Here is a 24,148-nt window from a genome sequence, read left to right as displayed (position 1 = left end):
TTCTGTCAATCAACTTCCTGAGGGGGGGGGGGAGGGAATGGATGCTACATCACCTAGCAACTTTGGTATCCCTAAAATGAATTCAATTTTATTTAGCAGCACAACACAACAAAAGTGATATCAGGTTACGTTTCATAAATCTGAAACAAGACATATCAGCTTCATGCCACCAGTGGCTGGAAAATATTTATTTTCACCTTGCTCTTTCATATATTGGCCATGGATGAGGATATCTTGTTTCTGCTGAATCATCATTAATGCATCCGGGTTTAGACATATACACTGACGTTTACAATACAGTTGAAGTCAAAAGTCATCAGACAAACAGGAATGGAAAATCACCTCGATTTGAGTGTCGTAATTATTTGTACTATACTTTCCACCACTGGTAGGCTATTCAATAAGGACAAATTATTTTTTTTATTCATTTCAGGTGGGTATTTGAGTTTACTAGAAAATATTCTCCATTAAAAACAAAAAACTCCGTGCAATTTTGCTTGCTGGTATTGGCCGTCCTTATATACAAATTTAAAATAACCAGTATCTGTCACCTTATTTCAAAATTAAAAATACTGTATGTGTACATATACCGGTCATGTGAGTCAGTTTTCAATGTGACACAACACAATGATTTGGTGACAATTTTAATGAGGTACAAAAAAAGTGATTGTTTTTTTTCTTTGAAGTCAAAATAAAACATTTTAATTGCAGTTTGTAATTTATATAAGTATATATAAATGCAAATAATTCATTTAAAAAATATTACATGGCTCTACACTGCCCAAAACATTACAAATGAAATGTCAAAATATCCCCCATTGTATTCATTTTTAAACACCTCTCACTAAATGTGCTCTTGTCAATTTCATTATAGATTGAAAGACAGAAAAGATTTATAGGGCACAAGCAATAAAACCCCAAATAAAAACCACCCCACTTTGCACCTGCATGCGTGTTCCAAACCAAATCAACTTGTCATACTGTCTAGAAAAATGGTTGGCTGAATTAAGGACCCAAAGGTATTGTGGCACCATACAATATGAAGCATCTTTTAGGTTCTTTTTTTTTTTTTTTACCCCAGATAAAACCAATGACAGTGTCAAAATAATACACACACCATAATCAACTAAACAAAACGTTTTTCGTACTCGCTTGAATTACACCCTTGCCATGGTGATATTTTTGTGTGGAAAAACTAAATAACTGGAGTCAGCCAGTGTTGATAATGAGGAAAGAATCTCTCCCCGAAGAGGAAGATGCAGCGCAGAGATACGCGATAGATGCTAAACCTACTTTATGTACATAATATAAAGCATGAGCACAAATAAACTGAGGCTTCTACTTGTTTGGTCAAGATGTTCATGTAAACCATTTATACTTATTTATGGAATTCAGTGAAGGTTTGAATAAAAACTGCATGACCAAAATACTTTTTTGCACCAACCCAGGAAATTTTACCAGTCTAATAGTTGGTTGCCCATCATGCCAATGGTTGAAATACATTCACGCAGAAAATGACTTGTGTAGTTCCACCACTGTGTACTTCAGTGCACCCTTTTTTCCTGTCCAAACACTGCCAAGAATTCATTTTGAAATGGTCGTGGCTCTGTTAACAGTATCTGAGGCAGTCACATTGGCTGAAATTGTTGAAACCGCAAATGGGCAGGCAAAAAAAAAACATGAACATAGATTCTGCTGCGGTTTGCTCACTTTTTTTTGGTTTGTAATGCTTTGGCGTCCTCTGCTGGACATACCCGCACCTTGTGATTGGGCGTGCCGCACTTGACATTTTTTCTTGCTGTACGTGGACTGACTTAGTTTACTGCATACTAACTCTCAGCGGAGTCAGAGTACCTACCGCGGTGATGTCTTTGCAGACATCAGCACCCGAATGCCACAACAGCAATTTATAGCTCACCATTATGTGAGGACATCTCTATTTATGGACTGTAACTATACACAGTCCCGTCATTATTATCTCATGACAGCGGCAGAAGGAGTTCTGCCGCTGTTTAAAAGCTACTTTCGGCGAAAATACGCTACACTGATTTACAAGTTGCTTTTTTTTTTTTTTTTTTTTTTCTTTGGGGAAAAAGTGCAAATGTAACAGTTCGACGGGAAAATGACGCAGCTTAATCCCGTCTCGCACAAACGCTCACACCTCTTTTTGGACAAGCTGGAGAGGCTTTGGTGTCCATAGTAACGCTGCTTACAGGAGGACGCAGGGGCAGCCACCGCTCTGTTGTTTCCCAGCGTGATGAGTTGGAGGGGGAGGACACTCCATTTCCTGAAATCGTCTGAAAGACAAATTGGAGTTTGTTTACCTTTTGCTCATGGAAAGTAGAAACGGTTAAATCCGTGCGTGTGTGTTTACAAAAGAAGCGAGCCATGAAATAAATACCTGACAATTCGCACGAGCTCCAAGAATGCTTCATCCACATTGTAGCGGTTCTTCGCTGAAGCCTCCATATAGTAGATATGATGTTCTCGGGCAAATGCCTGAGCATCCTCCCTGGAGATCTACGGCAAAACAAAAACATACAGTGGAATAAACGCAACAGAAATGACATTTTTAACTGCAGCTTTAATAGTTTGCGTAAAATATACAACAATTGCCAACGCAGATTTTTAAAAATGGCCTAAACCTAAATTTGCCTAAATTTGAAAGATGCACAAGGGTGTTAGTTACCACTCTATGCTGCTCCAGATCTGCCTTGTTTCCAACCAAAAGCATGGGGAAGTCATCCCGATCCTTCACTCGAAGGATTTGAGTGTGAAATTTCTGGACCTCGTGGTAGCTGAGAGGACATAAACAGATTTGACACCAGAACAAAACAAGTAGTTTATTATATATGTACATTATTTTAAAACAGAAACACAATGTCATAACATAGCATTTGATCTATAATGGTAAAAGACAGACCCTACTGAATTGTAGTCAGTGATAAATATTTCTACAATTTCTTTTTTCTCACTAATATTATTCAAGCTTTTAATGCCAAAATGGCCTTACTACTAAGTTTCATAATTTGCAGCATGTTTTCTGGAGAGGCTAATTTCATTTTTGTAGATATAGGATGATTCTCTTATTGCTTAAAATAATAAAATACGTTATCAGCTAGTGGTCTGTTTGTATAGCGTTCAGGCCATGTTTATACTGATGAAGGAGGGGCCAGCCTCTGCATAAGATCATCTGAACACATCATCGGCAAAGCAGGCTGCCTTGCGTGCGAGCTATGTCACTTACAAATTCAGGCCTTTAAGTCAGTTCAGATGAACTCGTACTAAGCTTTTATAAAAAAAATTATACAAAAAAAAAAGACATTGATCCAGATGTGAAGACAAACAACTTCCTTTTCACGTGCAGATGTGCTGACCTTTTAAGCTAAGATGACATTATAACAGCCCTTTCCATTAGGATAAAATGAATATTTCTCTATTGAGTCACTGTGGGCTTGACCACAAACCAACAAATTTGCTGGACACAATACAGCACCATTTTAGGGAAATTAAACCCTGTATGGCTCCAGAGGTAAAAAAAAAAAAAAAAACTTGTTCCTTCTGGTACTTCCTTGCAGTGAAAGGACAAGCAAATGAGAAGATACGTATCATGTATAGGTGCATTATATGTAAAGGTAAAGGTAACACAATGCTGAAAAAAAGTTTTTGAAGGTGAAATACACACTTACCTCCCCCTGTCGTTGAGTGCAAAGACCAACAAGAAGCCTTCCCCTGAGCGCATGTACTGCTCCCTCATTGCCCCAAATTCCTCCTGACCTGCTGTATCCAAGACTTACAAAAAAACAAAACATAAATGGATTATTAGAAATATACATGATAGCCTACAAGTCACGTTTAAAATGTCAAACAAAGTGACACACCATATACGCTACGTCGCAAATACACAGGAGCTGCTGTTGCTAATTCAAAAATATTTCAGTTTAAAATTTGCATTCAGTCACCTCATTTTGAGTTTTCACTTCAAACACACACAAGCACAGAGAGATCATGCAAGCCCGGATTCCAACTAATGACCTACGAATTGAGACCAACATGCTAATAAGTCATCAGTGTGCACAAAAATTCAATATTGCAGCTTGAACGAATGTAACAGCAGCGCGTGAGAGGAAACTAGAGTTAGGGAAGTTGGACGGACAGCCATTGACAAGTCGGTGTATTTCAGAATGGCCTTTGTGTGTCATTCTGTGTATGTTGATCCCACCCTTCGCATCAGCACTTTGGGCTGGGAATTTTATCCAGGGCTTACACCATGTGTACTGTCATTTCTGTACACCGTTTAACACAAATGCAGTAACTCACAAGCCAAGTGCAAGTCCTAACAAGGGAACAGCCACAGAGCAAACACTGCCTTTGTCATATCACGTCACATTACAACACACCCTGGGCTTTTAAACAAATCCACACCTCACACATCCTTCAGAAGTGTGACTAAGAGGGATGTTACAAATCATGGGCAGTGCGGCTTCATCTTACTGTCCAGGCGAGTCTCCTTTCCATCCACAGTGCAAATCTTTGTGTAGGAGTCTTCGATGGTCGGGTCGTAGTCTGACACAAAGTAGGACTAGGGGGGAAGAGAAAACTTGTTATTAAATGCTCTTCCAACACAGGTCTCTGAGTTTCCACTTGTTGTCTCGGGTCAGCTGATCAACTGCTTTACTTGTGTATTCCATTTTTTTTTTTTAATTCCTATTGATTTTACTTCTACTTTTATGACTGACATTTGTGTCTTTTTTGCCCAAGTATTATTTATGTACTGCAGTATACTTGCATGTAAAGTTGGATTGAACTAAAGGTGGCAACTCATTCATGGATAAATAAATAATGCATTTTATTTGGCTTAATTCTACCTTAAGATCAACTGCACAAACGTGGTTTTAACAACTTATACGTCATTTTGGGCAGGGTACAGTGCAATACGGTAAAGTAGTGTGCCACCAACAATGTCAATGGAAAGCGAATTTGGAGAAAATGTGTGGGGAGCAAAGAATACGCCACATAACCCCACATTAGCCACCCCCATTCACCATAAATGCCACCCCACATCCACGAGAGCTTTAATTAGACAGCAGCAGCGTGTATAAACTTAGATACAGGGCCATGCATGCTCTATGGGGGATGTTGTAAAAGATCCTACCTGAATGAACTGGATGGTTAGGGCGCTCTTCCCCACTCCTCCACCTCCCACCACCACCAGTTTGAATCTTTCCTCGTCTCCGCTCATTTTTTCCAAATACTTGTTCACAACAGCAAGAAAAAAATCTCAAGGTAGCCCGCCCGCCCGCCGGCTACAAAGTTCAAAAAGCAAACTCAAAGTCCAAATGAAATCTTTGCACGGCAGAGTAACGCGCGGGCGGTTGTATCACAAATTCAAACTGCACTTGATAACGTCAAACTCATTTTTACATTCACCTCCACCTGAAAACAGGAGAAAAAAATCCCTAGATGGGAGCAATAAAAGATCAGCACGCCGTTTCTGTAAAGTTCCGCTCTCAGGGAGCAGTTGTTTAGTCGCTTCGCTTCGCTTCGCTTCTATCAAACTCGGCCTCACCGCAGCTTGCGAGGGCGGAACTGCTTCCTCTTTTCCTTCTGGAGAAAGTCAAGCTAACACAGCACGACGCTATTGAGGCAAATTAGCATAGTCGTGCAAGTCCTCTCGGAAACAGCTCGAGATAACGGAGACAAGCCTTAAACACGCTCTCTTCTCGCCAACTCAAATTTGTCACCGAACAAATTCCACTTTAGTGTGTCAGATACCTTATATGGTCATTGGGAGGAACCGTGACGTCACGTTCACAGGCGCGCGCAAGAGGTAAATGCAGCGCGTGCCCGCGTACCTAGAAAACCCAAATTAACTGTGCAATTATGTAGCATCATATAGTTGGTAGTTTGTTGGATTGAGAACATTGCAAAATATGCTAGGTTTTGTGTATTTATTAACTTTTGTTTTGTGTATTTATTAACTTTCATCTTATGATTTCAAGTTATGTAAAGAGCTCCATTGTGTACTTGAATCTGGCTGTGGGTTGGGAAAACTGTTCCCTGGGGCAAAAGCACACCTCATCATAAAGTTCATCCATCTGGGCTAACTTGAAGCAGCTTAGAACGTTATCGTTTACATATATTTAGCTGCCACAATATTAGGTAGTACTTATTTTGCAGTTCTTATGAATGCACTTTTTCTAATTGCTCTAGAAATAAATCAATTAATGAGAGAGATGTGGTTGAAATTCAATCTTTAATCATCAGTAAATACTGTACAATTGAGACCAAAGCGACAATGAATGAAAAATATCGCCATCTTACAAACAACAAGATGACAGTAGGGAGGGGGGGGGGCAAAATAAGCGGATAAGCAGAGAATCATTCTCTCATCCCAGCAATAAATAAACAAGTACCGATTTGTAAATAACCATTCCACTCAGCACCTGTATGGCAACGCTGGCTGTCCCATTTTGACAGGGTGGGCAAAAACTCCCCCCAGTAGCACTCTTTCCCCCCAGTCCAGCAATTTGTTGAGTGTGCAGCTAAGCGGCGAAAGCAGGCCCTGCTCCTCCTTCACTTCGGTGGTGCTGCGTTTTTCCTGTGACGGGTTCTGCGTCTCCCCCGCATGCCTACTCGGCGTCTTTGCCTGCAATTTGTCTGCCCTCTTGTGGACACCTCCTGACAAATCACTGCTCTTGGCTTGGCATGTCCCTAACGGGGTCAGCGAGAGACTGAGGCTTTTGCGTCTGTCAGAAAGAGAAGCGGAAACTGCCGGTGCTGATTTAATTGATACGCAAGAGCTCGGACTGGGTACCCCGAAAGGCGTCTGGATTTCTTGCTGATTACTATTACGAGTCCAAATCTGCTGGTTCCCGTTTGCGTCTGGATTTGAATGTCTCTGCTGGTAGAAATTCTCTCTGTGTGTTTGCATCTCTTCTGAAGATCCATCACTGGTAACGCCGGCCTGATTATTGGAATTTATGTGATTGTTACTATTGTCGATGTATGACAGGACGTTGTCCAGCTGCTGGCTCGGGATGTCATCACCGGAGGACTTCTGACGCAGGGTGCCCTGGAAGTGCTGCAGTTGACCCAGGAAGTTGAAATTGGGGGAAATGGAGGGTCGGCGCTCTTTCACAAACCTGCCGAGCGAGCGGACAGTCAAATATAGAAACACATTTTAGAAATGGTCACCATTTACTACAATGACAGAAAAACAGATGATAGTAAGCAGCCCAACCTGTAGGCGTGGTCCAGATCCATTCCCGAGCTATACATGATGTAGGCGACAGCCAGGGCCGGAGAGCGAGAGATTCCAGCTGCACAGTGAACCAGCACAGAAGCTCCTGAAGACATTGCCGCGTCTGCATAAAGGATAATTCAAAGTGACGTATGTGTGTCTGATCAAATGTTGTCTCAGCGGCAGGTCGTGTCCTGACCGATGAAGCGTAGTGCCTGAGGGATCCAGGGCAGCAGGTCATCCCATAGGGAGTCATCGATGGGGATGCGGAGGTATCTGGAGCAGGGAAGGAAGGAAGGTCGGGGGCTGCAGCGGCTCACGCTCAACACATAGGAGATCCCCAGAGAAGCCAGTCCATCCTGTTGACACAATTTCAACTTTCAACCTATTGCATGGCGCATGGTTGTGATGAGGTGCCTTCTTACCTGCGTCACATCGCGCTCTGCTCCCAGGTAGAGCCTCGGCAGGATGACGGACAGAGGAGGACGCTCTGTCTCTCCCTCCATGGACCAAACCATATCTACAACACAATAAAGAACATATTCGGTCATTGGTTTGGTTTGATAAATGCAAATCCATATCGATAGTTTGCACAACAGTATTTTGCATCTAGTTCTTGTTTTTCTATATGCATTTTTTTTTTGCAATGCATGACATGTATTTGAAAGCAGATGGACTTTTTTTCACTCTTTATAGGTTGCGTTTTAATTTAGTTTGGGTTATTTCCCTGTTGTTGTGAGTTCTCCACAAACTGCAGCAATTGAAAAAACGTTCTTGCTGCAATTAGGCTTTTATTATTTGCATTGCGTTGCATAGGAATTTTTTTTCCAATAGGATACATTTTGTTTTTTAAAACGTTATCCACGGAGAACCTGCAACGAGATTATTTCACACAAGAAACTATTCATGCAATTACTCACTGTGATGTCTTTCTTCTAAAACTGCGTTTTTTCCCCCCTCTGGTACAGTCAGCGTCAGTTGCAGGTCTGCAGATTCTTGTGGTCCACACCAGCGACGTCCTGTTTTCTCTCGCTTCTGCCGGAGACTGATTCTAAACGATGAGCTCATCCTCTTACCAACAATAAACCTCGAACGGTGATGTCACTATCAGCCAATCGGCTCCGTGCTGGACATCCACACGCGCAGACGCACAAGAGTGATACCCCCCCCCCCCCTCCCCTAACAGGGATGCCTGCCGAGTGTAAAGTGGGCGGAGCGTGTCAGACTGTCAGTGCTGCCTCATCACCGACATCTCTATGCAAATGAGAGCGGCCAGCTGCATTTTTTACCATTGGGTCAATTCTATCCGAATGAGATGAGCGCAGAAGTTGCACACATAGCTCATTGCATTGAAGTGGTTTGTTGCGGCGCTCAGCAAGTGCGCACATGCACTGCTGCCTGCCTGCATGCTCGCTGCATGATGTCACATTGTGTGTCGCATTGTTTGTTTCGAAAACATCAAGTGAGGAAGGGAAAATCATCAATAATACCAATTAGAAAGGCCTACAGAAAGGATGTTTAAAGTTATGAATATAAGAGCCAAACACAACCTTGGCAATAATCAATCAATCCAATGAGAGAGTCAATACATGGAATACATGTTTTTTAGTCAGTGTTGTCAAATCTCATATATGGGTTGCCTGGTCTATGATATTTAATTTTTATTTGATTTACTAATGCTGTTGAAATGAACTACTTTGCACAGTAGCGTAATTTGGAATAAAAAATAAATGTCATGGCGTAAGAGTGAAACAATAAAACACAGGAAGCGTCATGTCTGATATATGGCATAGTTTTACTTTCACATTTTTCATTACAGAGTAAATCTTATTTCTAACACAGGTATTGGACATTTTTTTTTAACATCAATACATGAGGCTGCATTAGCTAGTGGATACTGCATAGACAAACAAACACACACACACACTCACACACACAGGATGACAAAAATAACAACTCGGCTTTCCACTGTATTGTGATTGCCACAGATTGTAATGTGCCAATGTCTCCGAAATGTCTCAAAGAATTTTTTCTCTTACCTGCTTCCAGCCTCACTCAATTTCTCACATAAACAGAGTCTCTTTTAGTTATGACGGACAACTCTAGTACTCTTCTACTGCTGCTTTGTGCAAGAGGAAGCCCAAGAAAGAATATCAAAGCTGTGACTGTGTGAATATTAGTGTTTGGAAAGTGGCCCTGCTTCTTGAAAAAGTGCTCAGGAGAAGATTCTGGATGTACATCGGAGCGGTACATCAAGTCAAAATTAGCACGCAGTGAGCATCATTAAGGACCGCTTTATCTGATAGCTATCCAAAGGTTTGGGATTGATGAAAGAAAAAGAGGCTTGTCTCAAAAAGACAATTGGGCATCACTTCAAAAACAATCTTGAAGTTGGATCGCAGAGCAGTTCCACCTGGACAGAGAAGTCCTAACTGTTTGGACTCTGAAAACGTCAACCCTTACTTCACTATCATTTGTTACCGGGGAGGGGTTGGGGTGGGGGGGCAGCCTGGGCTCGTTCATCTAAGCCAACCAACCGCTCGATGGGAATGTCTAGGAAAGCAATCAAGTAACACACTGCCGCATATTTACAGACACACCAACAAACAAATCATCAAGGTCATTGAAATATAGGGCTGCTCGTTACAGAGCCCCAGGAGAGAGAATCCGATTATTCACACTAGGGGACTCATGCTGGAGGATCCCAAACGCCTTTAAGTGCAATTTCACTGGCCTATGATCATTGGGGAATGCTAGAAATTAGAGTGCTGGATGGACCTTCAGGTCTCCCTTCATTATTGGGCCCGACGAGGGGCCACAAGGAACCACTTGTGCATTCGTGCATGCGTGTGTGTGTGTGTCTGCGTCTAAGACAGGAGACCATGGGGCTATGTGTATGACCAATACTACCTCTCGTTTGACTTCAAGGAATGATCTACCGATTGATCAAAAATAAGACAAACACACGCGCAAACACACACACATGCCCACACACTGTACATATAGCATCAGAAATACAGAGCAACCAGGAGAAAGCAGAGCACGCTGTGGGATACACACACTCACATTCGCACGCACTTACACACGCACTTACACGCTCCTGGTCGCGCACGGCAGCTACACAGGTAAACACCATAAAGAAAAACGATAATGTAGCATTATGTTAATAAACAAATTGAAGATGAACTTGAATTAGAATAATGACAATAATATGGTCACCAAAACAGTGACTGCTTTTTCCCTTATGTAGGTTACACCTTTTTTTTTTTCTTTTCCGTAATAAAGAACCTTTGTTGGTAGGAGGAAGAGAAGTGTGGCAGGAGAAGGGGGAGGGCTCGCTGGTGGGGGAGGTGGGGGTACTGGTCTTGATAAAGTTCTGGAACTCTGGCTATTCTAGAACTGCTGGGCCAGCAACTCGCAGAGACGCCTTGACACGGAGTCCTTGCTGCAGCGCAGGGTCAGTCGGTACATCTGCGCACACATACATTGTAGCTATTTTTTTAACGGAACTTCAATTCCGGGTATATGCTTCATCAGAATTTATTCCCAGTATTTGCTTTATGAGGAAGTACTTAACGGCAAAAACAGAATTTAAAATGTCTGCGGTGAAGTGTGGAAATAGAGTTCGAACTGATCTGCTGATCTACATTTCATGTACGTATAAACAACTGCATGTTGTACCTGTGCCTGGGCATTGGGCTCCAGTCTTAGGAGGCAGCCAACTTGCTGACCCTTGGTCTGGATCACTCCAGCAGACACGTAGTTCTCTGGATTTGGGTCGACATTGTCCAGCAGGGCCGCTCCTAATCCCAATAGCTGCAAGCAAGAGCGCCACCACAAACATTAACACTCTGCTGAAAACCTCCCCCCCCCCCCCAAAAAAAGCAAGAGAAAGCACCAAGACAAGACTGACATACCTTAGCCTTGAGTACTTCTGTGTCCATGCTGTGGTTGGCCTTAAAAATCTTTTGTGCTTCTTGCTGAGGCCTGAGGGCAATAAACACAAAACGTTTTACTCGTAAACCTGGAAAGTGATGAAATACTTACTGGGCCCCAAACTTACTGGCTAAGCTGTTTCCAACGCTGGAAGAAATCATTTGAGGACATTTCAGTTGGCTGGAAGAATTTGTTGATGGTGACGGGCAGCTTGAGAGTCAAGTTTTGCAGAGCTCCTCCATATCTGTAACAAAGACATTGTTGCACGGCTGCTTTTGAAAGAGGAGCCAATCACAGTTTGATTCTTCACACAAAGTATTGAGGAGGTACCACTGTACTTTTCTGATATGGGTTATTCTGACTCGTGATTCTAGTTCAACTTTCTGCTCACCTGAACTTGATGTTAAGTAACGGAGCATCGGAAAAGTCAGTCAGACACTCGATGTTGAGGACTTGCTGGATCTGGGCACCTCCTTCTACCAGCGGTTCTACTTGTTTGGTTTGAACGTTGAGCTGTGACTTGCCGTCAAGGAACATTCGATTGACGCTACCTCAGATGCCGTCATAAAACGTTTGCCACAACACGGTGCAGGTTAATGAGTTTTCCAGCAAGACTGGATGATTTGCAAAGGCAAAAGATCATCCTGGTTCAAAAAAAAGCTTTTGTGCGATCCATCGACAAGAGAAATGAAAGGATATGAGACTGGAGCTCTCCAGGACAGCTGACTGTGGTGGTGAAGCTGGCAAATTGCACCGACGTCTTATTCCCGTAAAACAAGTACATTCTCCCTATGAGAAAGAAACAACTTGTTTGTTAACACAGCATGTTTGTTTTTTTAAAGACCAATCTACTCGAAACCTTTTCATTACTCACCAAGATTTTGACGATATTCTGACTTGATGCCAATCTGTAGGAGCTGATTCTCAAACAAAACACCGTTGTTCTTGCACACAAACCTGTTGAATAAAAACAGCCGGACAGACATTAGCAAATGGATGGATGATATTCAGAACCAAAAAAAGAAGCACAACAAAAACAACACCACCATGCTATTTGTGGTCGGGCCTGGTCCCGATTTCCTGCTAGTATTACGTTTAAAAAAAAGTGAATAAATAACAACTGCAAAAAAAACAAACAATGAAATGATTATCAAAATAAAATTATTCACACAGATTTATCTTCAATACACCAGCTAATGCGTCCCGTGGCAATCATGCAGAATCAGGCAAATGCAAAAAAACAAAGCTTTTCAAAGAGAAAGGGCTTACTTGTTAAGGAGTTCATCAGCCTCAGACAGAGGGGGAGCGGGATCCTCAGAGGGAGGAGCAGAGCTGAAAGATAGCGCAAGGATGTAGACAGCCCACAGAAGAGGAGAGAAGAGAAGAAAAGAAAAGAGTGAGGTGTTTGAAGAAACCAAAAAGGCGTCCACACATGCGCAATGTGATGGAAATTTGTTAGGAGCATGAGAAGAAAAAGGAGAAAGAGATCAAATGCAGAGATGGTTAGTTACAATGTCCAAAGAGAGAGTGTTAAACAGACAGACAAACACGATGACTACAAACACCAATGTATTTGGACATTTTCTGTTGTTTTGGTCGAATATTAATCATAAATCAATATGACACAGACTGCACTGGAATACGATTCAATCTTGGACTTGACGAGGTCGCAATTTGGACAAACATGCAACACAAGCGCGACCCTAAAAAGGCGCACACGGTATTAAATCAGCACTTTTTATGTTTGTGGGTTGCAGGACAGAATCGAAATCCAAAAGAAGAGAAAATGAATCACTTTCCAAATACATTTGGACACAGGCACAGTTCACATGATCCAAGCAGTACAGCGCACAGGCTACAGATATGCAGTAGCTTGATGCCAGAAAATCATTTGGTATGCAAAACACATTTTCATTTGTGCCTGACAGATTTTGTGTGTGTGTGTGTGTAACATTATTGCACATCTATAGATCTGGGGTGGTCATGTTTAAGAAATGTACTAGACAACCGCAAAAAAAAAAAAAGGTTTATGCCCATTGGCCTTAATTAACAGCCTTAACAATAACCCATTCAGTGGAATGGTTCAACAAGCTACTCATGAATACAAGCATTTATAAACAATACTACAGTCAATTGTAGCAATGCCATTATGACACTATCACGATGTCATAATTGTGATTTTTCTAGTTGTAGTTTACTACAGGGCCCTTACTCCGAGTCACCAGAACTCTCCACCAATAAGGCGTCAGAGGTCTCGGTGGGCTGTTCCAGATCTCTGTCAATGTCCGATCACGGTATGGGACAGAGGACAGACGTACATTCAAACCAAAACAAACACACACACATGCGCGCGCCCACAGATACACACGCACGCAGGAAAATGGAGAGAAGGAAAAAAGAGAAAAAGACCAAAGACAAGTCACATACACGAGAAGTTAAAAACAAATAGACAAGTCGAGAAAACCTGCCAAGCAGGGAGAAGAATAGACATGACCGCTATCTCTTTGCCAATTCCGATTGCACTTACACGGTCACCTCATCATCAGAGGACTGACTTGTATTAGTCAGGTTACCATCCGTAACCTTGTTACTTAGGGACCACGGAGAAGATTTATCTCCTCAATTGACTTGGCAACAACACACACGTTGACATTTGGTGTGCAACATAAGGCTGCTCTGAAAGCGGCTCCAACTGGACTTTGGCTAACAGGCATCTACATCTGCTCATGAGGTTGACCTTCACCTTAGAAAGCCGTCGTCATTAACCGCAGCAGAGGGTGCGGCGGGCCCTGCTTCGGAGAACACATCCACCAACAGGCTGCCGGCACTGGTTGGCGCGGCGCCAACGGGGGGACCGGCTCGGATCCCGAGGAGGTCTGCTGATGGTGACGGGGTGGACTGAAAGAAAAAGGACACTTGCAACTTGCCGTTTGATGCAATCGAGTGCTGTCCGAGCAGCAGAGTTGACTTACGGCATTGGAGGCCGCCATTGCTGAGGTGTCTGGACCCCGCTCACCGCCTCCGTTCAGCTCCCCACCCTCCCGCTTGCTGTCCTCCAGGTCTGTCACAGACACTGCACCAGGCCCCTTTTTCTTCTTGAGTTTTGCCAAAATGGAAGACTCCCTTTCAGGGAAAGGAGGCATCTCTTCCAGAACAGTGGCCTAGGAAAGCAAAAGCATTGACTCCTGTGGTAGACTTTGTAACTGTCCTCCATTGGTATACTAACCAGAAATCCCTACCTCAGATGGAATAATTGAAGTATCTTTGGTCATGAGTTTAAGTAGTGACCAAAAAGAATAAGGTTGTAGATTCACAACAAAATACAGTGTGGCAAAAAAAGTATTTAGTCAGCACCTGACTGTTCAATATCACCCACTTAAAATTCTGACAGGTCTGTCATTTTCATCATATTTAGCCATATTTGAAACATGACCTCTGAAAGTTATGACACATCCTATCAAATATTAAAAACAGAGACTAAATTACCAAGACATCGGTGCTGGCAATAGACGAGAGCTTCAAATACTCCACAGCACGCTGCTGGAGCTCTACATCAGAATTGCGAATCTGGCTATCGCAGCGAAGAACTTCCTGAATGGTGGCCTTGGTTTCTGGGAACAAGTTGATAAACTTGATGTAAGCAGACAACAGCAGGGCCCGAGTCGGCACAGAGCACAGGTGGAACTTGGAGTGAAGGAGGTTGAACTGGACCAGGGGGCTGGATAACAGAACACAACACGGGACTTTTTATTTCAACTCAATATTTCAAGAAAGAAAGTAACAAAAATAAATGCCTCGTACCTGGAGCGGGGGTCACCAGCAATGAGATTACCAAACTCTCCAAGAATGTAGCCTCCAACTTTCACCATGTTCTCATGACAGGCAGGTGCTTGCAAGGCCTGCAAGAAACGTCGTTATGATTATTAATTACATTGCCAAAGTTGAAAAGCTTGCATCCCCAAAACATTTTTTGTTCTATACATGTTGAATTGATTTGACAAAGAAAGCAGCACCAATTGAATCATTTTTGTCTTTCCAATTTTGATCAAAGTAGTAATACCTCAAAGACCGTCTTGGCAGCGTAGCCTTGCACGTCATCACGATTGATGACAATCTGGATGACACGGTACCACACCTCTTCACTGACATAATCGCCAGCGATGCGAATGAGGTTGAGAATGGTGTCGACGTACCAGGAGTAATCGACAGCATACTTTTCGGCCAGGATAGCTACTTTGAGGACCTGGAGAAAAAAAAAAAACACAGTTCATTCGTTGATACGATTAAAGTTAGACATTGAGATTGTTTTTGTGTGAATAAAATTTGAGTTGAGTCAAGCTACAAATTACAAACTACTGAATTGCTGTTGTCTGTGATGAATGGACTCGCATGTCAGGTACTTTCAAATAAAAAAAACAACATGTATGATCGTAATGCATTACTGAGAATTTACAGTCACAAAATAGAGAGCAAAAAAAAAACAAAAAACAAACAAACACATTCTTAATTGCGACACTTCCACACACCATTTCCTCCCTGATGGAGTAATCAGCCGTCTCAAGGTAGCTGAGCATCTCAGCTACAATCTGCTTGGCATTGCTGCGATCACACATGGCGTACAGCAGATCTGCCGCCCTTTGTCGAACACTCACATCCCGCTCAGTCTGCAGAAAGATAACAATTGGTGGGGAGAAAAAAAAAAGGGTGGAAAAAGATTCAGCAAGACTATTAGCATGAGTGCCCTTGTCAATAAGACTCACAGTTAATTGTGTGTTATTTTTAAAGCCAGTTGTGTGTAAAAGGTTGCGATCAATCACCTTGAGCGCGTTGATGACCGTCTCAATGTGCGTCTTGACTGCTTCATGAGAAAACTCTGAGCTGGCCAACGTACACATGCTTTCCAGAGCCAAGTAGCGCAGGTTAGTCTCTCGGTGCTGCAGGAACTGACCCAGCTGGTTGCAAGCTCGCACCAGCAGATTTGGCTCGCTGCGGGACAAAACATTACATCGGTTTCAAAAATTGACATGGAAAATGATGCTCCAAATGCTCACCTGTCATAGTGGATGATCAGGGAAATTGCTTCAAAGAGGATAGCATTCTTGGCATTAGAATGCTGGACTTTCTTTGACTTGGGTGGCTCCTGAGCCTTGTTGAGGATGGTTTCCAAACACTCCACCAGACGACCCTTCACAGCGCCATCCTCTGGTGGGGGATAGCACTGCAGCAGGCGCAGCAGCTTGCAAGACAGCCACGGCGCCGGGACAAAGTAGTAGGTGTAATCTTGCAGGTCGGTGGAGGCTGATGAGACAATCTAAAGAAGCACAAGACAAGATTTTAGAAGCTTCCTTCTTGGAAATCAACATGTTGCTCAAATGTGCCCGTGTCACAGTTAATGCTAATTACTCACCCTGCTGAGTCGTGACACTGCCAGGGAAACACAGGTCTTAAACTCATCTGGATTCTTCTGGCTCAGACAGGTGATGAGAGAAATAGCTGCTGTCACCACACCCTACAAACATGAAAATAAAAAAGGTAAAAAAATAAATAAATTTGAGTTTGATCAGCAGTGGATGTACCAAATTGGAGTAGTCCATTCAACAACTTGGCTTCATTCAACAATGCACTTACCATGTGTTGGTCATTAAGAAGGTGCACCACGCGGGATGTCCATTCTCCCATCAGCACCAAGTCCGGGGAAGTTTTATAGAGCCGCAGAAGACACAGGGCGGCGGATTGTTTCACACTGTCCATCGTATCACTATGGCACATGACCATCAAGTTACGTGTCGTCTTCAAGACGTTTGACTGGCAAAATGGAGTTAAAACAAGTCACACTCACCCAGCGACCAAGATGCGGGGGATTTCACTGGCAAAGGCCTCGGCCATCTCACGACTGCCCACGTTGGCAATGCAGTGAAGTGCCAGGCACATGAAAGTGGGGTTGCGGCTGCACAGGTCGTTCTTGATGGCATTGTTAATCAGACGGATGAGTTCACTGTTGCTGTTGACCAGAACTGAGATGAACAGGTAGCCCTGGAGAAATGGTCAATTGATTGAGGGAGATCCAAGCACAGTAGGACAGAGATCTTTCCACCTAACCGACTCCAAACACATAACTATATATGCTGTATTAATCAACTCCAGTTGCTGAATGAAGATTGAACAGTAGATGGCAGTATTCTTTAATTTGTAAATAATATGGGGAGGGGGCAAACATTTTGTTTGTGAAAAACTCTTATTAGTGGTGTAGCTGCATTTTTTTTCAACCTTTCTGATATCAATTTGAGGTGCCACAGTTTAGAAACAAATGCTCGGAGGAACTTACAATCTGCTTTTCCGTGTACTTATTGGAACTCAGCAGGTTGACGGCCTCCATGTGCCCAAAGTCGATGTCGTGGCCAAGCAGAAAGATAAAGAGCAGCTTACAGACATATTTCTTCTTGCTGTAGCCATCAAGAGCTTTGTCTCCTTTAAATTTGGAGCGAATGTTAGCCAGCTCTTTATTGATCCGCTTGATTTCAGCTTCCTTGCTTTTACCTGGTGTGCAAAAGACAATGGCACGTTGCAAGTCATTTATTTGGGACTATAGTATACATAAAACAGGACGTTAAAAAATCTGAATATTTAAAAAATATATATTTGTCATCTATAGCCGTCTTAAGTTTCGTGGGTGAAAGAGTCACAAGTAAGCTAGAGTCCATTCCAGATGACTATGGGCTCGACCTCAACAGTTCCAGTAAATTCCAATGTAATAAATCACAATGATAATTATGTAACCAACAAAGAATGACTTCAACACACTTGACCAATAATTTATGTGTGCAATATGTTACCACCTCTAAAGACGTGACGTATTTTTATCGAGTGTTTTCATGGAAAAAAAGAATAAATCAATAAATGCAACTAAACATTTGTATTGGCATTCTGGGGTGTATTTGAATACTTAAATTTCGCAACATTATCATAATCAATGCACTGTAGTGGGAAAGTGGATTGTTTTGTTGATGTCATTTGACAATAGCCACCCCCAAAATACACATTGGAATGTGTTAATGCTTTTCTAACATAGCATGGGACCAAAGTGGAAAGGCGATAGCGGATGGCTATTCTGCACTTGAATAGAAACACAAAAAAAACATGACTAGACTAAACAATCTTACAGAAGGTTAGGCAGGACATGTTACAACCCGAAAACGCCAAACGATTTTATCAGCTTTAGTGGATGACTGCCAACAAGCAAGCAAGCAAAAAAAGGAAAAAGAAAGGTCACTTACAATTCCTTATGTCCGAAATGAAAACCGCTAATCCGCGCATTCCATCTCCTTTCGACACAGCCGGCATTTTTGCAGGTTTGTATTCGGCCTGAAAGTGGAAAAATATCCGCTGTTGGTCAGCTTCTTCGATGAAGTGAACGATGGGCAACTTGAAGTGCAGGGCGAGCTAGCTACTTAGCACTGCCACGATCGTAAAAAAACTTTATGATTTAGTGTTTTCTGATTATGTTGCTTTGAGTATATGCAAGGCTCGATGGCCTTGATTGCAATATTCGCTGGATGGTTAGTGATCAAGGCGAAGCTCGGTAAATAAACCTTATCCCCCGTTAACTGGCTCGTTTCCGCTGGCTATATGTCAAGCTATTTCATTCAATCCTTCTCGGGCGAGGATTAAACGCAAAGAACGCGACACACGGCTACAGTTGAAATGTACTTTATATTAAAACCACACGCGGCGTTGATATCTTGCGGACCGGTGCAACGATGGCAAAACCTGGGGGCGTAATGGAAAAGACCGCACGGGAATTCGCCGTTAAGTCGCCCTCGAGTCACAAGCAGCGTAAAGCTAGCTCAACAGCTAGCTAGCTGGCTGGCTAGCGATAGCGTTCAAATACTGCAATACATCCCTGGTTGAGCGAAACAACAGTTGCTGTTTTTGTCAGCCACCGATGTAAAGCGTCGCTGCGGTGTCTTTATCGAACGACAAAGAATGGTCAAGAAAATCAAGCGTAAAATTTCTGCCCGTTCTAATTCTCCGAGTCTTTACCCCGCTGCCTGGATCAAGCTCGTGACAGCAGCAGCACTACAGCGTGACCGCGCGACGCACTCGTGAACGCGTACGCTCCTTCAGTTCAGCAAACATGCTTCCCCCCGGTCCATTATCTACCCAAAGTCCCTGGAGAGCGAAAATAGGAATGTTTGATAAATTAGACACGCCACAAAGAACACTGTGCTTAACAAGAATGCCAGACTTTTAATTAATAAAATATTCTCAAATTAGAGGGAGACAATTACAATACCAAACCAATAATATTTGGTTTTATTTCCAAATTGGAAATAACATTGATAATAACATGCCCCTATAGGTAAGTAAATATTTACAACAACAACAAACGAATTTAAGTTTGAAGATTTCAACATTTATGACTTATTTACAGCCCGTCAGGACAGATAGGGGCGCTACAGCAACCAAGCAGCGGTGTTGAATCCACGAAGAAGAGCGGAGCCGCTTTCTTTGGTTGCGCAAGTCAAGACTGCACTCTCTATTCAAGCTCGCGCAGTCAGGCACAAGATCGAAATGGCGGCGCCAGCGGAGAGGATGGAGGTACAAATTTACGAACTAATATGTTCAATTTCTCGTTTTCAATGTAATTCTACAATCACAGCCTGCTTTTGGCATCGGCAGACTAACTGATTTACGGTCGTTTTGATCTTTTTCAAATACGCATCAATTGATTCGTCCATTTTAACTGAGCTACCTAAACCTTAATAACTTTATCAGTTTGTGGTTACTACGTCAAAATGGAATCATGTTGTCGTTAAAATTTGAAGCTCTACGTCCATCTCGAAAACCGCTGTTGGCTTAGGTTTTTTCAATTGTCTAAAAGACCGCGTGGGAACCATCATGTTAGCTTCTTAGCTAGTTAGCTATCAGCCATGGATGCTGATTCATTCTCTTATTGGGTGCGCTATGATTTAACGTTATCGTTTTTAAAGCTTGGAAAATGGCATTGTTTTCATTTGGTGGTACCCCGAGCACCGTTGTATGGATTTGCCGCCTTTTCCACCCTGGTCCACTAATGAACGGCTAATGAGTAGCACACACACAAGGTAACTAGGTATGTCGAAGCCGTCCAGCAAGTTGTCAAAGGTGTGTGTGTGCATTATGTATCATGTAGACCGAACAATGACACCTGTTATTGTCAATTGCCTATAGCGTGACTTTTTAAGTCATTCGTTTTGAGAACATTCCGTTGAGTGCCTGCATGAACAAGGCCAAGATCACATCGCAGTACTTCAACCATGTGCTCGCATCCTTTGTGCAACGAGGGAAGCTGTACATTGTATGAATGGAGAAGATGTATTTGTGGTACATTGGAATGTTATTTTTACTTATCTGCTTTGAATGAGGAGAAACATTTATGATTTAAAATCATATGAATAGTTAAAAGTTAAAAGTCTGCCTACCTGCTGAGATTATAAATGCATTTTGTGTTTGCAGCAGTTTGAACGCAAGTTAACATTAAAACCAGCAAGTAACCACTCAGACAACAGGTGGCTGGCTATCTTATAAATAAACAAAGAGGATAATGATCCATATATGCTCTGGAGAATTTCAACAACTGTGATGGGTTAATTTTAGTTCAAGCACATTCAAACACACAAATGTATGGCAATGCCTACTCCAAGTACTCAACGCATTTTCTAGAATCATACCCTAAAAGACTTATTTACCACTCTGGATGGAGGGCTTTTAGTAGTTAATGCTAAAGTTAATCTGAATTGTAATTGTGTCTTTTTGTTGAGGTTTCTCAGGGGGATAACATGATAAAGCCTGCAGCCGAAGATATGACGTCAAAGGATTATTACTTCGACTCGTATGCTCACTTTGGCATCCATGAGGTAATTTTGACTGTTTATTTTTTCTTACGAGCACAGTTCTTTTGTCACAAGATATTGATCCTAGCATTTGTTGGCATATGTTGTAGGAGATGCTTAAGGATGAGGTGCGGACTCTGACCTACCGCAACTCCATGTTCCACAACAAGCATCTCTTTAAGGACAAAGTGGTGCTGGATGTTGGTAGTGGAACGGGCATCCTCTGCATGTTTGCTGCCAAGGCTGGGGCCAAGAAAGTTATTGGGGTAAGTTTGTGTTTGTACACCCAATAAAGGGATTGCTTGCCTTTTAGGCTGATGATTCTGAATGGGGGGGAGGGGGGTGTCTCTAAACGAATATTAAAGTAGTTGTCGGGTAATTTGATCATCAATTATTTGTGGCTCTAATCATAGTCCAGCAAATTGAGAATTTTGAAATAACATATTGCCCTTGTCTATTTTTTTATAGATCGAATGTAGCAGTATCTCAGATTATGCTGTGAAAATAGTGAAGGCCAACAAGATGGATGATGGTGAGTAAACTAATAAGTGGGGAGATGCTACAATTGCTATATGGAGGAAAGAGAACTCCATGTGTTTTCAAGGATTCAACAAAAGTCTTTTTTTTTTTTTTTTGTCTGCAGTGGTAACTATTATCAAAGGGAAGGTGGAAGAGGTGGATCTGCCTGTGGATGGAGTGGATATCATCATATCTGAGTGGATGGGCTATTGCCTTTTCTACGAATCCATGCTCAATACAGTCATCTATGCTCGGGACAAATGGCTGGTATGTGTGAACTAAATAAGTTCAAGTCCAGCGTTCATGCAGTTGTTTTCTGACCCCCCACAATCTCTTGTGTCCTAACAGAAGCAAGATGGACTCATTTTCCCAGACAGGGCAACTCTTTTCGTGACCGCCATTGAAGACAGGCAGTACAAGGACTACAAAATTCACTGTGGGTCATTATTTGTGATGACGAGTCACTGTTTAAAAAAGAAGAAAAAAACTGATCTCCATGTGTGTATTTCAGGGTGGGAGAACGTATATGGATTTGATATGTCGTGCATCAAGGAGGTGGCCATTAAAGAACCCCTTGTTGACGTAGTGGACCCAAAGCAGCTGGTCAGCAGCGCCTGCCTCATCAAGGTGGGTGACTGAGCGAAATCCAACCAGAAGTATTTTGCGTGCATCTTTTGACTCGGACATTTTGGTGCAGGAGGTGGACATCTACACGGTGAAGGCGGACGACTTGACCTTCACCTCACCGTTCTGTCTGCAAGTCAAGAGGAACGACTACATCCACGCACTTGTAACCTACTTCAACATCGAGTTCACCCGCTGTCACAAGAGGACCGGCTTTTCCACCAGTCAGTCTGCTTCCCCGGCTTATTGCAATAGCGTCGTACAAAATATTACACGGGATACGAACTTGCGGCTACTACGCCTTTAAATCTCGGCTTGAAGTGCCACTTTGATAAAACTTGGTTTGTCCCCTCGCAGGCCCAGAGTCCCCCTACACCCACTGGAAGCAAACTGTCTTCTACCTGGACGATTACCTGACTGTCAAGATTGGAGAAGAGATCAATGGCACTATCAGCATGAAGCCAAACGTCAAAAACAACGTGAGTTATTTTTAAAAAAAAAATTGTAATGATGTTTTAACAAGTCCTTTGTACTGATACTTAATGTGTTTGGTTTGCAGAGAGACCTGGACTTCACTGTAGATCTGGCCTTCAAGGGCCAGCTGTGTGAAGTGTTCAAGACGTCAGAGTACAGGATGCGCTAGGGGGCTCTTATCCCCCCATTCCCCCGTATAGTGTGTCTTTAGAGGCTGACCGGGTTAAAATGCTCCCCCAGCAGCAACATTTTACTGATGATTTTTTTTTTTTTTTTTTTGGTGTAATATTCTTCTTTAAATATTTGCTATATTTAAATGTTTTTCCACGTTTCAGCGGGAGTGAGTTGGCAGTGCGCCTCATCGTGCAGTAGTATAAATGTTTTGTGCCCATCTTCTTGGGTGTCCCTTCTCATTCTTTGCACATGCAAGGCCCAAAAACACATCCCCCCTTGATAGAACTTGGACAATTCATTGGGCCACTGGTTAACTTGTTTCTTTGGACTGTGTTGAAGCTGAAAATATGCAAGTTGTTGTTTTTTTTTCCCCCCCCCTCACCGAAGCTGCGGTTTCTCTAAAACCCCGGCAGAAGACTCTGACTAATACAGTATTAAGATTTAAAATTGAAACCACAAGCTAACGCCACAAGCTCCATTTTTAGGAGGGTGTTCTTCCGGATAACCCCACGCTTGAGATTTAAGTGTCAAAACCTTGGTCCTGTCGTGATGACACTTGGCTACGTGAACGAGCATCCATCCTGTTTGCGATGTATTGTGTCCGTCCGTCATCATGCCAGCTTGTCCCCCTTGTGTTTTCTTTTAGCTGGTCAAACTGAATTTCGAGAAATGAAACGTCACCTTCCAAAGTTAAACTTTTTAGTGTTTTCATGATGCAAGTGTTCATAATTGCTGGGCCTGAAAGAAGAAAAGAGACTGCTTGGTTCCAGCTTGTTGCACAGCTCCATAAGGTGTCTTCTTGGAGCCCCTGTGTTCATTCAAGTATGCCTTCATCTTTTGTCTGAGGCAATTTGAGTCTGTCTAAATCGAAGTCATTGTGTCAGCATGTGACAGACGTGACTCACCACACTGACTTTATTTTGATTTTTCGGGGATATTTTGTCCGCTATTTTTTTTATATATATATAGTGAAACTAAAACTGTAAATTAAACTTTTTTGCATCAGCTTCATTCTTTTTGTTTTCATTATTGTCCAGGTAGTAATTGTACAAAAAGCAGATTTATGATTGCAAGTAAAGGTTTGAGGAAAATGTGAAATTGCCAATTGTTTGATTTTATTTTTGTTTGCGCTGTCTAATATTGTCATCCTACTAAAACAATATAAATATATATTTTTACAGAAAATGAAAAATTCAACAGCAGTCTTATAATGTATATATAAATATATACAGCAAAGGAACTTTTTCACCAATTCAAAAAAATCTGAAGGGAGTGACTGTAAAGAAAGAAGAGTCCACAAGCTGTA

General features: G+C 42.3%; 4 protein-coding genes across 9 annotated transcripts; 1 reads left to right on the top strand and 3 right to left on the bottom strand.

Moving 5' to 3' along the window:
- Positions 1–628: 628 nt before the first annotated feature.
- rras (RAS related) lies at positions 629–5,772 on the bottom strand. The gene is made up of 6 exons (XM_088356966.1): positions 5,156–5,772; positions 4,495–4,582; positions 3,690–3,792; positions 2,690–2,798; positions 2,402–2,520; positions 629–2,297 (listed from the first exon to the last, which is right to left on the bottom strand). The coding sequence occupies exons 1-6, from the start codon at positions 5,240–5,242 to the stop codon at positions 2,210–2,212; spliced, it is 594 nt and encodes a 197-aa protein (XP_088213092.1). The 5' UTR covers positions 5,243–5,772; the 3' UTR covers positions 629–2,209.
- Positions 5,773–6,237: 465 nt separating this feature from the next.
- Positions 6,238–8,331, bottom strand: LOC148384551 (uncharacterized). Its single transcript, XM_088357909.1, has 5 exons — positions 8,164–8,331; positions 7,669–7,763; positions 7,443–7,602; positions 7,244–7,367; positions 6,238–7,145 (listed from the first exon to the last, which is right to left on the bottom strand). The coding sequence occupies exons 1-5, from the start codon at positions 8,309–8,311 to the stop codon at positions 6,440–6,442; spliced, it is 1,233 nt and encodes a 410-aa protein (XP_088214035.1). The 5' UTR covers positions 8,312–8,331; the 3' UTR covers positions 6,238–6,439.
- A 688-nt stretch (positions 8,332–9,019) lies between these two features.
- On the bottom strand, positions 9,020–19,348 carry ap2a1 (adaptor related protein complex 2 subunit alpha 1). 3 transcript variants are annotated; one of them, XM_088358010.1, is made up of 23 exons: positions 19,220–19,348; positions 18,454–18,541; positions 17,505–17,716; positions 17,019–17,212; positions 16,808–16,937; positions 16,587–16,688; positions 16,231–16,490; positions 15,997–16,165; positions 15,706–15,843; positions 15,240–15,422; positions 14,981–15,078; positions 14,666–14,897; positions 14,152–14,340; positions 13,923–14,077; positions 13,392–13,454; positions 12,449–12,511; positions 12,054–12,136; positions 11,880–11,968; positions 11,571–11,695; positions 11,307–11,423; positions 11,161–11,230; positions 10,925–11,059; positions 9,020–10,714 (listed from the first exon to the last, which is right to left on the bottom strand). In XM_088358010.1, exons 2-23 carry the CDS (start codon positions 18,518–18,520, stop codon positions 10,637–10,639), a joined length of 2,952 nt encoding a protein of 983 aa, XP_088214136.1. In that variant the 5' UTR covers positions 18,521–18,541; positions 19,220–19,348; the 3' UTR covers positions 9,020–10,636. The 3 variants fall into 3 exon arrangements, with proteins under 3 accessions (XP_088214136.1, XP_088214137.1, XP_088214138.1); XM_088358011.1 differs by lacking the exon at positions 13,392–13,454; XM_088358012.1 differs by lacking the exons at positions 12,449–12,511; positions 13,392–13,454 and having other exon boundaries at positions 19,220–19,347.
- A 280-nt stretch (positions 19,349–19,628) lies between these two features.
- Positions 19,629–23,853, top strand: prmt1 (protein arginine methyltransferase 1). Of its 4 annotated transcripts, none has more exons than XM_088358392.1 (10): positions 19,632–19,777; positions 20,980–21,075; positions 21,162–21,317; positions 21,520–21,583; positions 21,695–21,837; positions 21,919–22,006; positions 22,082–22,197; positions 22,268–22,418; positions 22,552–22,673; positions 22,754–23,853. In XM_088358392.1, exons 1-10 carry the CDS (start codon positions 19,751–19,753, stop codon positions 22,835–22,837), a joined length of 1,047 nt encoding a protein of 348 aa, XP_088214518.1. In that variant the 5' UTR covers positions 19,632–19,750; the 3' UTR covers positions 22,838–23,853. The 4 variants fall into 4 exon arrangements, with proteins under 4 accessions (XP_088214516.1, XP_088214518.1, XP_088214517.1 ...); XM_088358393.1 differs by having other exon boundaries at positions 19,639–19,777; positions 20,989–21,075; XM_088358390.1 differs by having other exon boundaries at positions 19,629–19,777; positions 21,919–22,197.
- The last annotated feature ends 295 nt before the right edge of the window (positions 23,854–24,148 follow it).

This window comes from Syngnathus floridae, chromosome 17 (genome assembly GCF_059516105.1).
Source record: "Syngnathus floridae isolate MCC-2025c chromosome 17, RoL_Sflo_1.0, whole genome shotgun sequence".
Taxonomy (NCBI): domain Eukaryota; kingdom Metazoa; phylum Chordata; class Actinopteri; order Syngnathiformes; family Syngnathidae; genus Syngnathus; species Syngnathus floridae.
This window is presented reverse-complemented; position numbering and strand designations above follow the sequence as displayed.